Source organism: Mustela erminea, chromosome 15 (assembly GCF_009829155.1).
Source record: "Mustela erminea isolate mMusErm1 chromosome 15, mMusErm1.Pri, whole genome shotgun sequence".
In the NCBI taxonomy this organism is placed as follows: domain Eukaryota; kingdom Metazoa; phylum Chordata; class Mammalia; order Carnivora; family Mustelidae; genus Mustela; species Mustela erminea.
The window spans coordinates 1,154,055-1,170,068 of record NC_045628.1 but is presented as its reverse complement, the minus strand read 5'-3'; the positions used below and the strand labels follow the sequence as shown (position 1 = coordinate 1,170,068).

Here is a 16,014-nt window from a genome sequence, read left to right as displayed (position 1 = left end):
ACTAAACCAGGGTCCACGAGTCGCTAAACCGTGTGCTAAATGCACTGAGGGCGGGAGGAGACGCGTCTGACCCCAACAGCCGGAGCGACACCACGGAGCCCTGTCCCAAGCAGCATGGTGACACCGGCACCTCCCAGAGCCCAGCAGCCGTGGCCTCCGTCTGGATTCCCGGCACAGCGCTTCCAGCACACTCCGGAGACCTCCTCCGGCGAGTCCTCTCAGACACGAAAACCAAACTGGGCCGAGAGGCACGTGAAGAGATGCTCGCCACCGCTCACCCTCGGGGAAACACAAATCAGACCAGAGAGGCACCGCCTCACCCCTGCCAGAACGGCCAGAAGCCGAAACACACCCACAGGCACCGGCGAGGCTGCGGACGAAGGGGAGCCCACGGGCACAGCTGGCAGAAGCGCAAGCCAGAGCAGCCGCTGTGGCAAGTGCACGGAGGGTCAAGACATGGCAAGGACAGCGGCCATAAGCTCCTGGACATCCGCAACCAGGCATCCACCCAAGAAGGTGGAAACGCTAATCTGCAAAGACACGCGCACCCCACTTCAGGGCAGCGTCCCCTCAACACGAGATCCGGAAGCAGCCCAAGCGTCCCTGACAGACGGGCGGTCACAGGAAACGCGGGGTCTGCACACAACGGAACGGGACGCAGCCTTACAAGGAGGCAATCCCACTGTGGCCGCACGGACGGACCCCGAGAACGCGACGCCAAGAGAAGTGAGGCGGCTCAGAAACACTGTATGCAGCCTGCAGCCGTCCGACCCAGGAGCCGCGAGCCGAGTGGCGGCTGCAGGGCTGCGGGGAGGCGAGGACGGTCACAGGGCACAGTCCTGGTGATGCCAGGCGAGAAAGGTCTGGGCTCTAGCCCACGCCCAGGGCCTACAGCCAGCCCTGCAGGGTCGTACGCTTGCAGCACTTCCCGCCTGTTACCGCTGGTGATCGTGATTTCCCCTGCACGTTTCTCTTCAGGAAAGGCACAGCCATCACCACGAACAAGAACTCGTACCGTCTTGCCTACACCTGCCACGCCGTCCCACGCACAGTCGGAGGGAGCCCGTGAGCAGGAAACGCAGCCTCGGCCAGAGAGCGGAACGCGCCCGCCACCGTGGACTCACAGGGCGGAGGGGCAGCGACGGGGAAAACGGAAGACAGCTCCGAAGGGAGCCGGACGCCGTTCAGAGCAGTTGGCCGTGCCACGCGGCACCCGCGGCACTCGGAACGCGAGAACGTGTAAGCCCTGCTGAGCCCTGACTAAGCCTCCAGGTCGGCTGCGGCCACCATCAGCAGCAGCTGCCCTTCCTTATCCCGGCAAAGCATTGCTACAGCAGCTAAAGAAAACGGGAATATAAATTACTACGGGGGGTTAGTAAGTGTAAAACACCCAGACCTCATCTAAAACTTACTGTTTAACCCCACATAAAAAAATGGAATTGAGGGGCGCCTGGGTGGCTCAGTGGGTTAAGCCGCTGCCTTCAGCTCGGGTCATGACTCAGGGTCCTGGGATGGAGTCCCGCATCGGGCTCTCTGCTCAGCGGGGAGCCTGCTTCCCCCACACCCGTGCCTGCCTCTCTGCCTGCTTGAGATGTCTCTCTGTCAAATAAATAAATAAAATCTTTTAAAAGGGGGGGGATTGGAAATTTGCATACACATCACACTACGTATGAAGGTATTTTGGACAACAATTCAGAGCATCCGTCCGTCCCCCTAGAAGAAGGCAGCTCTGGGCAGTACATACACACGCAGCCCCTCCACCGCCCACGCCCGCGTACCATCCTGGGGGGAGTCTGCAGACTTGGTCACTGCTATCATCTTGGCGGTGGGCGTCTGGTCATGACAGACCTGGTGCAGGAAATTTATTGACTTTCCTATCAAAAGGACCTAAAACGGAAAATAGCCTGGAGTTACCTTCACATACAAATGATTAATCGTGCAACTGCTACAGAGATTCGTAAGAACAAACTACGAACTGGAAACTAAAGAACAAGACGCCTGGGGCAGCATCGAGTGAATTCCAGAAACTGGAAAGATCTCACTAGCTGACACGCATTGATAGATCAACGGATTCGATTCCTACGCGCTTCTAACGGTAAAACACAGTACAACCGCGTTAAGAAGATTCCTCCTGTCACATGGTGGGCAGATACGAAGCCCGAGTGTGTCTCCCGGCCTTACCTTTCTGGACTGGTCCATCGTGATGAAGGAGGGAATCATGGATTTCCGCAAGGTGTACTTGTCCTGCCACAGGCGGTCTGTCTTCACCGCTGGGTCGGAGGCTACAAAAAACTGAGAGCAGAGACAGCCGCGTCAGACAGTGACCCTCGCGGCGAACGACCCGCTAACAGCAACACCAAAGGAGTCCTGAGAGCCCAGCCCTCTAGACACAGGAGACTCGCCCGTTACAAGCAAAACTCGTCTTAGAAAGCACTTTGGACACCTCACTCTCTACGCGGAAATCGCGTTATGTTCCAGACTCCCTAACCGCAGTGTAACGGAGCAGGCTCTGTCCCAAAGACGCCCGATGTCCGCGGCCAGCGTCGGCGGCGGACCCCCGCGGGCAACCTCGCGGTCTGGTGGGAGGACGGCGCTCTCCCTCCGTCCAAACGTGCGGCCCCTCCCGCCGTGCGCAGCCCCCGCAGGCTCTCCCTCGCAGAGCCCCCCGAGCCCGGAACGCAGGGGCTGAAGCGGACATGCTCCACGGGGACCGAGGGCTCCGGGCAGACCTGGACACGCGGGCGGGCGGCACCCGTCGGCCCAGCAGCGCTGTCGGACGCGACCTTCCGAGAACCAGCCTCGCTCAGAAGCTCCTCCCCGGTCCGCTGGGCTCTTCCCCTCGCGACCCCCCGCACAGTTTGCCGTCTGACCACACAAAGGGCAAGGGAGGTCGGAGCTAACTGGGTCCGACTCCCCCCTCGGCCACCGCCACCAGGCCGCTCTCGTCCTCAGGCGGGCGTCCCTGCGCTCGGCTGCACAAGCCATGTTCCACGGAGCAGCGGAGCCGCGCCCAGCCTTACCTGCGGGGACCAGCCGACTGCAGAGAGCCGCGCCCACGGCACTCCCAGGAGCAGGACGCGCCACGTCCCCGCAGGTCTGGCCGGTCGGCTGGCGGAAGCCGGGCTGCCTGCACCGTTACTATCCTGACAACGGACCCTGGGCCCGCTCTCCTGTGCGAATGGCCATTTGCTCTTACTCGCCCGTAACCTGTCTTTCCATCCCCTCAACCCATCTTTCTCTGGGACTCTGTCCTCTTCTCATCAACCTACGAAAACTGTTGTATTTGGGATCATGACCGTTTGTGGGTCCAGATTATAAATGTTCGCACGCGAATCGTTTACCACTATTTATAATATACTCCGGTTTTGCTTTGTTCCTTTTCCGTCGTGCAGGTAAATGACTTCCTAACGGCTTCTGCGCTTCCTGTCTTCCTAGGAGCTTCCCGTTCCCTGGTCACACAAGGATCCCGCCCGGTTTTCTCCCGGCCGTCCTGCCGTGCTGTTTCTAGGACTCCGCTCCTTCGTCCCTCTGGAAATTCTCCTGGATGGAATGCAGGGGTCTGGCTTTCCTTCCGCACAGCATCCGCCGCCTAGTGGCCGAGTCACCCAGCGCCTTCTCCTCAATGTGCCATTTCTTCCTCTGGACTAGGCCACCTCATCAGCAACCCTCGCTGCCCTTAACTGTATCAACAGGTCAGAACGGCGGAAAGTTGACGAGACCGAGAGAGGCTGAGGCGGCACCGGACAGCATCCTCCTCTCCCGGCCTCCAAGGGGGACCCGTGGGCTTCGGGTTTCATCATCACGGACCGGACGTAAGCACACCTGGGTTCCAAGCCGTACACGGACTACCCTTCCCGGAACTCGGGGTTCCCATTCTGGGAGGACAGGAGCCTCTTCAAGCCAGCCGTGAAGTCCTTCAGACTGAGCCACGCTGTCTCCCTTGCTTCTGGTCCGCAAGAAGCTCGAGGCTCATCTTCCTCTCTCCCCCGGACCTCGACTCAGCCCCTCCTCCGAGCCCTGGTTCGTCTCAAAGGACACCTGCACCACAACGTCGGTACCTGGTAGTGTCTCCCGTTAGAAACAGGGCACTGGCCATGTCACGCGTGGCACCCTGGCTCCCTAGCAGGACTGTCAAATCCACTTAAGTCACAACATACCTGAAGGGCCTCTTCCCGTGATTCTGACACAAGTTCCAAATCACCCGGTGAACCAGACACAGCCCTCCCCAAGGAAAGTCTATCCACAGAGACAAAATGTATTTAAAGAATTTTAAAAATATTTTTAGTCATCATACAGCAATACAAAAGTAATGGTTTCTTAGCAGAACATAAAGAACCCAAATTAACCCCAGTCGAGAGAAGCTGAACGGTCACTAAGGCACACAGCCCACTTAACTTAAAAAAAAAAAAAAAAAAAGACGTTTTTATGTTGAAGGATTCTAGATCACAGAAAAATATACAGAATGCTTCAGCTTATTTTATGGGTCCCGTATAACACTAGCAAAGCCTGATAAAAATAATACCCAAAATGGGTACCTGGGTGGCTCAGTCGATTAAGTGGCCGACTTGGTTTCAGCTCAGGTCATGACCTCGGGGTCCTGAGAGCGAGCCCCGCGTGGGGCTCCCTGCTCAGCACAGAGTCTGCTGAGGATTCTCTCCCTCTGCCTCTGCCTTTTCTCTCTCTCCCATAAATAAATCTTAAAAAATTATAATACCCCAAATGGAAGGACAGGTCAGTTTCACTGTGAATACATATGGAAAAATCAGGAATAAAGTAGTGCCCCTGCATGACTAGAGTAGGACCGTTTCGCTCACGATACGTTACGCTTCCGTACGTTACAGGGTACGTTAAGTTACTGTCTAAAGACAAGGGAAGAGACAACAAATTATAAAACAGTATCATGTAGTCATTAAAACTACAGGTTTTAATCCCTTCCAAGAACCGGGTGGAAAAACGCGCAGCTCTTCTTGCCGGGGAGAAAACAGCCACGTATCCACAAAACCACTTCCATGTGCCTCTCAGGACCTGCAGGGATCACGCTCTACCAAGCCTTGGTACAGGATAATAAAATTCAGTGGCATGAAATTTTCATTATTAAAAAAAAAAATGCTATTTGGTAAAGCAGGAATGCAAAATAGTATGTTTCAGAAATACATTCAGTGAAGGCTGAAAAGTTTTTTTCTTATTCACTTCAAATTAAAATGAAGTAAAAAGGGTTACAAAATACCATGCATGCGCCGTATCTGACACACAGAGAAATATACAAGAACTATTAACAGGTTATCTGTTCAAGATGGATCACTAATAAACTTTCTCTGTTAATATGCTCAAAATTTTTAGTTAATAAACGTTTTTAAATCGGAAAAAATAGTGTCCAAAAGAACGGAGTACTTCAAGCCAGTGAGTGAGCATAAGGTGCCAGTAAACAGACCCTCAGTAAATCACTTTTCCAAGGCACTCAAACAAAAGGGTATTTTTTTTTCGGTTCAAGGAAATCTACTCCCAAGGATAAATATTTAAGGAAACACAATTTTTAGGGGCATTAAGTCAGGGCTCGGTGGTATCCATTACACACAGCAATCTCCTTCGTAAGCAGGTATCTGAATAAATGCCAATATTTTTATGACCAAGACGATAAGATCACTATATTTATTTTCAACTCAAATTTCTTATCTTTAGGTACAAACTGAAATTACCAAGGTATTTACTGATCTTTACATTTTAGGTTTTTCTGATTTATATTCCCTTTCTCATCTTAAACACGCACTAGTGAAGGCTGGCGGCACAATCAGTACTGCGACGGCTAACCTACCGTCCCTTTAAGATACACGTCAACTATCCCTCACAGAAATATTTTTAAAATGTCATCAGCCCACCACGAGTAATCCAAAAGGTCACCGATCACCGCGCTCGCTGTGGCCCACCGCTCAGCAGACTAGACGGGCTGCGTGTAAATGGTCTTGATCAAAGTCACTCACTTAACAAAAAAAGCTCATTTCTCCAAACACCACACGAACTCGCCTGATAGCTGGAGTGTATCCGGGTTTTTATCAGTAAGAGCAATAAGACAATTTATTTTAGGAGATAAAAAACTCAGACAATTCAGTTATCTTTAGAAATGATGAAAGCATCACTTCAGCTGGGGGCAGAGAGGCGTGCAGCCCGTCTGCCCGCAAACACGCAGAGGACTAGGTACATCCCCGCATTTAATTAATCCTCTGAAAAACACCCCGTTACAGAGGGAAAAAACCAAGGCCAGAACATAATTGCTTTTATTTCATTGATGCATTTTCCACTCAAGGTTCTTTAATTTTCACAATGTGTCAAATGCAGAAAGAACTGAGAAAAAAATATAACATAATTGTACCATGATTTCTCATTAACTGTTGGACAGATGCCAAGGCTTCCCTCACTAAAACAGAAACGAAGAGGGTAATTTTCTTAGCAAGCAGCATAGCTTCTAAGAAACAGATCTGTTATTACACACAGACCCCCACCCCGACTGTCCACAGACAGGCAACTCCCACGAGCCCCACCCCGAGAGCCACCGGAGAGCAGTGACAGAGGCTCTGGGCACAACCGGGGCAGGACCTGAACCCGGGCAAGGTAATGGGCGAGGTAAACGAGGCATCCCAGCGGGCCGGCGGCGGGGCACAGCAGCGCCAGGACGGCAAGGCCGCGTACGTGGTAAACGTCTACGTTCGGTCATTCCGAGCAAGAGTATGAACGAAACGAGGGTGCTCAGTGCCTCCGCGGACACCCCGAAAGCTGCCACTGCGCTCCCTCTGGCTCCGTCACTGACCTTCCAGCACAGGGTGTGGCTCTTCAGCTTCACAGCACGTAAGCAAACATCTGAAGCACGTTTGAAAATGTTCGAATTCTGAAAGCAAAAGACCTTTTACCTCTGCCCTTCTTTTCTGGCTCCACGTTGAAGCCCCTCACCCTTCGACAAGGGTTATCCAAAAGGCAAAAAGTAAAAATAAACGAACATGGAACCATCTTGGGGCGCCTGGGTGGCTCAAGGGAAGCGTCGGCCTTCAGCCCCGGTCACGATCTCTGGGTCCTGGGATCGAGCTCGGCGTCCGGCTCGCCGCTTGGCGGGCTCTGCTTCTCCCTCTCCCCACCTACCTCTCGTGCTCACTCTTCTGGCTCACTCGCTGTAATAAATTCTTAAAAGAAAAGAAAAAAGAAAAAAGGAAAGGAAAGGAAAGAAAAGAAAAAAACTGGAACTATCTTGTTCTTGCCTTAAACAGGCGTAACTTGTTCACCGCACACGCCGGGAGAAGACCCGTGTGAGCTACGGGAGGCCCAACAGACCAGCTTCTCCAGGCAGCACTAGCAGCAAAGCGAAAACCAAATGCTTTCATTTGCACACCTCGTAACACCAAAAACAATCAGAAACTTCTTCCAAATGTTGAACGTACTTGCTAGGCGCTCACCGTACCCATCACCTCTTAGAGAGCTCTCCCTGGTCCGCCTCTGCACTTCCGGACAGAAGATGAACAAAACGAAAGCTGGATAGCAGTTCCTGCTGGCTGGGCTACAGGCGCCTATTTTTCGGTAACAACTCACAGTAAAGCCCCAACTGGCGGAGCCAGAGGCAGTCTGAACGATTCCCTATCAGAAACAGCAAAGCTCGGAGGCCACTTGGAATTTCGGGGAAAAGGAAAAGAAACTCACTTCCAGGTTGCAAAATGGCCAGCGCCAGAGCCGCGAAGGCAGGACGCCGAGCCCTGAGCGGCAGGAGAGAAGCCCTTCCAGGGAGCGCGGTTCAGTCCCGGCAGGTGACGGAGCCCCCGCAAGGACAGAACTAGACAGGACACAACGTGAGCACTCGAGTCGGACAGATGTCCTGCTCCGGCAGGAGCCTCGGGCGATGAAGTGCCTGAGCAGTGGACGGCCGGGTCAGAGACGGAAGGTCCAAAAGCTCCATAGGGACAGGCAAGAGCAGAGAAGGTTCTGGGTCCCCCACGTGACCTGCACCCCAGCCCACCCCCGCCCCAAGGCAGGAGAACAGCGCGAGCCGTACGAGCGCCGGCCGGGGCTAACCTGCAGGAAGCCAGCTCCCACCCGCGACTTTTCTTGAGCCGAGGTCCGTGGGCACCGGCTGAGAAAGGCGTGGGCACATGTGCGAGGGCAGGGGACGGCACTTGGGTGCGAACTTCTGAAATTCAGCTCTCCCTTCCACTGTAAATGCGAAGGACGAATCCAGTCCCCGTGCCGCTGTCCCGGCAATCAGACGTGCTCACATCACCTGTGAAAAGCTCGGGCACAGATGTCCAAGTCGCTAGTCGCTTCTCACTGAACATGTGGATAAAAACACACGCTCCTGCACAGCCCATTTAGTATTAAATCCAGAAACACACGTAGGTCAAACAGAGCCCGAACCTCGTAATCTCGCTCGTATGCGGTGTTTCCCATTCTTCCTGCACGGTTACGCTCCCCCCAGTGCCCCAGGACAAACTCCCAGACTCTGTCCTCCAAGCGGGAGTCGGCGCGTGCTGCGGAGGCCCTCGGGACTCGCCCCCTCCATCCTACCGTTGACCGCACGCTCGGCACACGTCCCGCTCGAGTCCGGCCAGGGCTGCGGAGGCTCAGGCTCCATCGTGATCCAAAACCTTCCCGTGCCCACGTCACCGTCCACGTCAAACCTCCCTACGAGGTGCCCAAGGCCCGCCAAAGGGACCCGAGACACAACGGCCGGGCTCTCCTCCGGTATGGAGGACACCCCCAAACCAGCAGAGAGGCAGAAGCAACTCAGCACAGGAGAGTTAAATCTTAGGAGCCAGCTTCACGTAATACAGTCAGCATTTTACATTGGAATTCAGTGCTTTTTCTAGCATTTTCCATAACAAGGTGTGGAACCAGCACCACTACTGAATTCTAGAACACCTTTTGCACCTGCAGACAAACTGCATACCCGTCAGGCAATGACCTCCCCGGCCCCTCTCTCCCCTGCCCAACAACACGAACCTTCTAAGAACTCGCCTATCCTGCACGCTTCACGAAAGCAAAAGCATCCAACGTGTGACCTTCTGTGTCTGGCTTGTTTCACTCTGCCTCATGTTTTCAAGGTTCGCCCATGTCACGGCATCATCCCAGTCTCACTCCTTCTACGGCTGACAACCCGTTCCAGGACACGGACAGACCGCGTTCCGCCGGCCCACCCATGAGCTCACGGACGCTGGCCCTACTTCCGCTCTGGACTCCATGGTAACGAGTAGCACTTCTGTGATATCCCCATACGGGTTTTCAGTGACTGTGTGTGCCGGCTTCTCTTGAGCACTGGGGACAGCCGGGTCCGCGTGGGACCTCCGCGGCACCGGGAGCTCCGTGCCCAGCGGCCACAGCACTCCGTTCCCACCAGCACTGCATTAGGCTCCAACTTCTCCGAGTCCTCACCAACACTTGTCACGCTCTGGCTTTTCTTTCTTCTAACACCATCCCAGCGAGCGCGCACGCCGGTATCCAACTGTGGTTTCCCCGTTCACACTTCCGTGACAACCACATTTCCATCTTTTCCTGTGCTTCCTTAAGGCCGCCTGCGGATCTTCGGGAAGATCTCCGGACTTGGCCCATTTCTCTACTGGGCTGTTCATCTTTGTGCTCGAGTCGGGACAGTTCTTTACACACGGGTGCTAGACCCTTACCACGCAGATGACCTGAAACATCTTCTCCCAGTCTGTGGGTTATTTTTTCACTTTCTCAATGTCTTTTGAAGTATGTAAGTTTTTAATTCTGAGGAAATCAATTTTCTCTTTTCTTTTGTTGCTTAAGCTTTTGGTGACGCATCTAAGACACCACTGCCTAATCCAGAGTCACGATTTATACCTGTGTTAACCTCTAAGAGCTCACAGCTGTCCATGGGAGATGGACTTTGAGTTACTTCTTATGTATGGTACATACCTGAGGTCCAACTCGCTCTCTCGTGTGTGGATGTCTGGCCATCTCTGCACCACTGCCGAAAAGGCTCGTCTTTCTTCATGAGTGGTCTTGGGGCTCTTGTTAAAAACCAACTGAACAAAAATGAATGCGTTCACTTCTGGAATCTCAATCCTACCCTCTCCACCTACCCGTCTATGCTCATGCCAGCACAACTCTGCCTGCCGTGCCTTGTCTTATGTTATGCAATCAGGACGTGTGAATCTTCCGACTTTGGCGGCGGTGTTTTCCAGAGTGCGTGGCTCTCCAGGTGCCACGGACTTCGTTCCACAGGAAGGACCAGCCTTCCTATTTCTGCAAAAAGGCCACTGAAACTCTGATAGAAATGACGCTCAATCTGCAATCATTACGGGAAGCACCGCCGGCTTCACCGTACGCCCTCTCCCGACCCGGGAACACGCGCTGCCCGCGCTCACGGAGGTCTGCGTTCACGTCTCCCCGCAGCTCTGCGGTTTCCGGTGTGCACTGCTTCCACCTCTTCGCTCTAGTTTCTCCCCACACGCTGCTCAGTCCAGACACGATCACACAAGGGATTACTTTCTTCATTTTATTTTCGGTGTTTATTTCAAGCATATAACAAAGTGACCGATTTTCGTGTGGATACTGCACCCCGCTCACACGGAAAACGTGTTTATCAGATACATGTTAGGAACACTTCAGTTTTCTACACAGAAAATTTTGTCATCTACGACAGATATTATTTTATTTCCTTTCCAATCTGAGAGTCTTTGTTTTTTAATGGTTATTCCCCTGTCTAATGCCCTGCCTAGAGCCTCCGGTGCAATGTTAAGTAGAAGCGGGGAAAGTGGAGCCCCTGTCCTGATCTTGGGTCTGGAGTGCACACCCTTTCACCGCTATGGTGTTACCGTCAGTGTTTTACAGATGCCCTTGATGAGGTGAGAAGCTCCTTTCTATTCCTACTCTGTGATGAACTTCATCAAATGCATCTTCTGCATCGACTGGGCTGTGTGTTTTTCCTTCACTTTTATCCGGATGACGTGTTAGATTACGTTGATTTTAATTATGCTGAACTACCCCTGCATTTCTGGGAGAAGTCTCACGTGCTTAGGGTGAACCATCCCCCGCTCCAGCCCATTTTAGTGCTCTGTGAGGACTCCTGCAACTATACCCACGAAGGACACTGGTCTGCAGTCTTCCTGGGTTGTCTTTCTCGGGCGTTGGGATCACACTAATAGTAGCTCCACAAAATGAGTTAAGAAGTGTTCTTTCCTCGATTTTCTGGAAGACTTTGAGAAAAATTAATACCTGGTAGAATTCGCCAGGGAAGCATCCAGCCCCGGCTTTCCTTTACTGGAAAGTGCCTGAGACTCTGCACTCAGTCTCCTTACTTGTCGTAAATCTGTTCGGATTCTCTGTTTCTGCAGGACTTGGTGCCGATGGTTTGTGTTTCTAGGAACTCTCAGGTTTTATTAACTGCAAATGACTCCGTTTCTCCACTTTTGGAGGTGGCATTTACAGGATACAGAATTCCTGAATGGCAGTTTTTCCTTTTGGCGTTTTGAACGTGTCCCCCTCCCACCTGCTGGCTCGCACCGTCTCCAGGGAGAGATCAGCTACTGACCTACTCAAGGACCTTCTCCGTGAGGACACATGTGACGCGTCTACGGTTCTCTGTCTTTCCACGGCTTGATTACAGAGTGGACTCTTGTGGGCCCTGGTGAGTCTTCCTACTTCAAGTTCCTCAGACCAGATTACCCGTTAGCCTACCAGCAAGGCACCCTTCTTCTTCTTACTCAAATCTGTTGTTGAGCCACTGGCGATGTTTTTTTCATATCAGTTACTGTACTTTTCAACACCAGAATTTCTTCTCTGGGTCCTTTTTACAATTTCTGTTTACCGACATTTTGTGCTTTCTTTGATTACAGAACGGAGCATTTCCATATACAGGTACTTAATACACTACTTCCGGAAGAGCGGTTGTAAGACTCCCTTACAGCTGCTTACATTAACCGTACCCTTGAAGAAATCGGATTTTAAAACTAAGTTGTAACTCCTTACACAGATGAGGGAAAATGAAACAACGCAGGAACTGAAGAGACAAAAATACTCAAATTTTAATCATCTAAGGATCAAACACACAACGCAACTGTCTAAATAACCAAATTCTGATGGTAAACATATTATTTTAAGCAGAGAAAACCTTCCCAAAATTAAACAAAGACTTGAACGAACATTTACAAACGCGTGGTTCGACAGGAAGCAGAGAAGCCAGAGACGACCACGAGCCACAGAAAGGCCACAGACATCTGAGGGCCAGCGGGTCCGGACTCGACCTGGTGCCCTTTCTCTGTTAATTACAAGCAAACGAGGTAAGGACGCGTATGATGCGCCTAACTCGCCCTCCCACATCGGCACAACCCACGGGCCGGCACCACCACCGCATGCGCACGGGAAGGCTCGGAAGGGCAGGCCGAGCCGCCTGCCAGGACAGAGCGCCTTAGAGGCTGACGCGGAGCCACGGAACTCCAGGACCGATCCCTGAGGCTCTGCCCAACAGTGGTGAAGCAGCTGAGTTGCAACAAGACCCACTGCTAGGCGGTGGGAGCCCACCGGCGTCAGAGTACCAACCACGGCAGGCCCAGAGCCAGGAACGTCACACACTTTACGCCCAGAAGGATTCATTTTAGCTCTGTCAGTCACGATGCACTTTGAGAAATTCCAGCGGCACAACCGTGAAGCAAACAAGCTCCTCTGGGGCGTGAGGGGCAGGCCGGGCAAAGTCACCAGCGAACGAAACCCTTGCCGATCCTCAAGAGCCCAAGCCCTTCCTTTTCTCAACTCAGACCCCAAATGAGAACACCAGGAAATATAAAACCTTTAAAAAAAAAAAAAAAAAGGTAAATCTACTTAGTACAAGGTCAGTACTCAGTCTAAGGAGCGTTTTGTACAGTCCTTCCGACGTTTCTAGAAGTGTGAAATTATACAAACAGAAAAAGATGTAAGAAACATTTTACCGATGAGGCCAGAACTGAGCAGTTGAAGTGATCGTTTTGCTAATCCTAATACCGTATTCGACAGGGATGCTTACTCTTTAAATAAATAAAACCCACCGTTTACCTTCTATATATTCTGTGCAACAAGAGTTCTCCAAAATGAGTAACCCCACGTAAGCTACCCCAGTCTTAAAGCATTTGCTTCTGTCTCACCCCAGTGAGTCCGTGTTCAAAGACAGCAGAGAAAACGTCGAGAGGAAAATACGAAGTCTGCCTGACTCCGTCTCATTTGCCGTCAGTCCTCCAGTGCCACAGTGAGTACCAACAAAATAAACAAGTAAACAAGCCCAAATCACACCAAAGGCAGACAATCGATAAGGAACCGGCGGTACTTCAGAGCCTATTTTAAAAACACAGATGTATACGATGAATCAGTGGTATAATTAAGGACGCCTTGAAAACCTCTAGAAAACGCAAACTAAATTATTCTCAAGAAAGACAAAAGTATTACAAATTAGAAATCAGGTACTAAATTTAAAGAAGATTATTAGCCAGTCTGTGGCTCTGACTTTAATGGGTGGCAATACGTATGTGCCAGTAGGATCCAGACGATACCCACCCCAACCTCCGAGAAAATCAAGTTCATTAAGTCATCTGGCAGCTACTAAGAAAATGAGAATCACCCAAATTCATATGGTTTATGTACTAATTACTAAGTGGAGAAGATGTGGAATATAAATTCTTTATTAATAAAAAGGGACAATTTTTCATCTTTTTATAATCTTAATTTTTCTCCCTATATAAATTTTTTATTTCTGTATGTCATTACAAGAAAATCTTGACTCTGTTTTATCAGAGAGTGAGATTAAGTCCAATTTCAGTAAGAATTTGGGAACACCTCTATTTCCTGTTAGGTGCTGTGCGCTGGAATGTGCTATATACGGCAGATGCGGCAAAAGGAACATTGGGGGAGGGTCAGCAGTTGAATCTGTGACTCTCGTACGACTCTCACAACTTTTAAGTCTGAATAACAGTCTTAACAAAACAGTTTAAAAAAATAATTTTAAAAATGCAATCACATGGGGTGCCTGGGTGGCTCAGTGGGTTAAAGCCATTGCCTTCGGCTCAGGACATGATCTCAGGGTCCTGGAACCGAGCCCCGCATCGGGCTCTCTGCTCCGCGGGGAGCCTGCTTCCTCCTCTCTCTCTGCCTGCCTCTGCCTAGTTGTGATCTCTGTCAAATAAATAAATGAAATCTTAAAAAAACAAAATGCAATCACAGACCTAAGATATCCAAATACATAAAACCATCCTAAGATTCGAGTCTAGAAAAACGGACAAATCTGCTGGGAAAATGGGAACCAGTAAGACACTAGAATAAGAACAACTCATGACCACGAACACTGACCCATCTCACTAGGACCAGTAAAACGCATCATAGGAGAGGCCGCGCATCACGCCCTGGAGCAAAAGCCGTTCCAAGACGCGAGTGGGAGAGCTGAGCGGGAGTGGGGAGCAGCAGGAAGCACAGAGGGCCGGGGCGGGGGGATGGGCAGCACCACCCCAGAGCTGGAAAGATCAGAACCAAGACTGAAAGGACGTCCTCCCCAACAGTGAGCAATGCCACCCCCCAGGGCTGACCTTAGAGAAACCGGTCAATACAGAGAGAGGCACAGGAAAGGATGTTCTTTCCAAGGCCGTTTAAAAGGTTGGCAACGGCGAACACCAGCAGCCGCACAGAGGAGCCACTACACACAAGCGGGAAGTCCACGTTCAGTGTGCGCAGCAGTACGGCACGCCGGCAGCACCGCCACAGAAGGGGCCACGGGACACGATGAGCCGCCCACGCCGGCACCTGCAGACGCCACCCGGGGGCTTCGTGGGCTCCGCAGCCAGGCCTGTCTGCAAAGGCCCGGCTCCAGCACGACTATCAGGAAACAAGGCGCATGATGAGAAGCTCATGACCGCTCCCACCAAGTTCATCCACAAGACGCCAGGAGAGCCCACGAACCCAGGACCAGGGGCACAAATCGCAGGCACCCCCACACTCCCCAGGGCCTCCCTCCACCCCACCACCCGCTGCCACGACCCCCTCTGCCCGTGAGCCTCCCCCGCCGCGGTCATGAGCCCCAGCGGCGTGTCTGCAGGGAAACCGCCCGATTCTCTCCGGAACCCAAGGAGGGCTGAACCGCTTCACGCGTGTCAACGGTGCCACGATCCTTGCGAGGCTGCTGGCCCGTCGGAAGGGAGCGGGGCTGACGAGGGCTGGGAGTGGGCCGTGCCCCTCCTCCTCCAGGTCAGAGGAGGATCTTACCATGTGGTCCCGTGGGGCGCACGGTCCTCGGGAGCACACGTGCAGCCTCCCCGCAGAATGGACCGGGCCTACACCACGCAGCAGGAACGCAGATTCCATCACCAGCACTGCGGGCACCGCGGGGCCCCAGAACCCAGGATGCCGCCCGCGAGGACGAGGGAAGGGCATGGGAGACCCGGTCCCGGTCCCGCACAGGGGACGGACCTCCCGAGCTTCCCACCGTTAAAAACCGGGCGCTGGTCCTCCGCGGAGCTCCTGCGCGCTGCATGGAGGGAACCGGGGTTCCAAGCTCCGTGCACACGATGTGCGGCGCTCAAAGAAGCAGCCTGGCCTCCTGGGAGGGGAAGGCCACAGCCACAGGGAGCAGCCCAGGAGGGCACGGGCACCACTGCCTCTGGGAGCCGACCCGAGGCCAGAAGGGGTTCCTTACTTCGTGGTACGTGTCCTCGAGCTCCCCGTCGTAGATCCAGCGGTACAGGAAACTCAGCACGGGGTGGGACACCAGGCTGAGGATGTGCTGCACCAGCGACCTCACGTACGGGTCTCCTGTCTTCGTGTACGCGTGCACGGCGGAGGCCAGCTCACCCCCTTTCCTTCCTGCGGAACACATGGAGGACACCCAAGCTGCACTCCCTGCATGCCCCACGAGCGCACCATCGCCGGCACACGCTTCCTCACATGCCTCACTCAGCCCTCCCGACCCTGGAGACGGGGACTCTCCGTGCCCGCGCATGACAGCCCGAGAGAAAAGACAGAGAGCTCTTGGCCAAGGTAGCACAGTGAGGAAACGTGTTGAGAAGACAA

The 16,014-nt window shown here is 52.8% G+C and overlaps 1 protein-coding gene across 2 annotated transcripts in view; it reads right to left on the bottom strand.

Moving 5' to 3' along the window:
• Window positions 1-16,014, bottom strand: part of TUBGCP3 (tubulin gamma complex associated protein 3) — a 64,906-nt gene that overhangs the window by 22,194 nt on the left and 26,698 nt on the right. For both annotated transcript variants that reach the window (XM_032314475.1, XM_032314476.1), the window contains exons 11-13: window positions 15,641-15,807; window positions 2,182-2,292; window positions 1,779-1,887 (exon numbers count right to left, since the gene is read on the bottom strand). In XM_032314475.1, coding sequence (XP_032170366.1) covers window positions 1,779-1,887; window positions 2,182-2,292; window positions 15,641-15,807 — 387 coding nt within the window. The remainder of the gene's footprint in view (window positions 1-1,778; window positions 1,888-2,181; window positions 2,293-15,640; window positions 15,808-16,014) is intronic.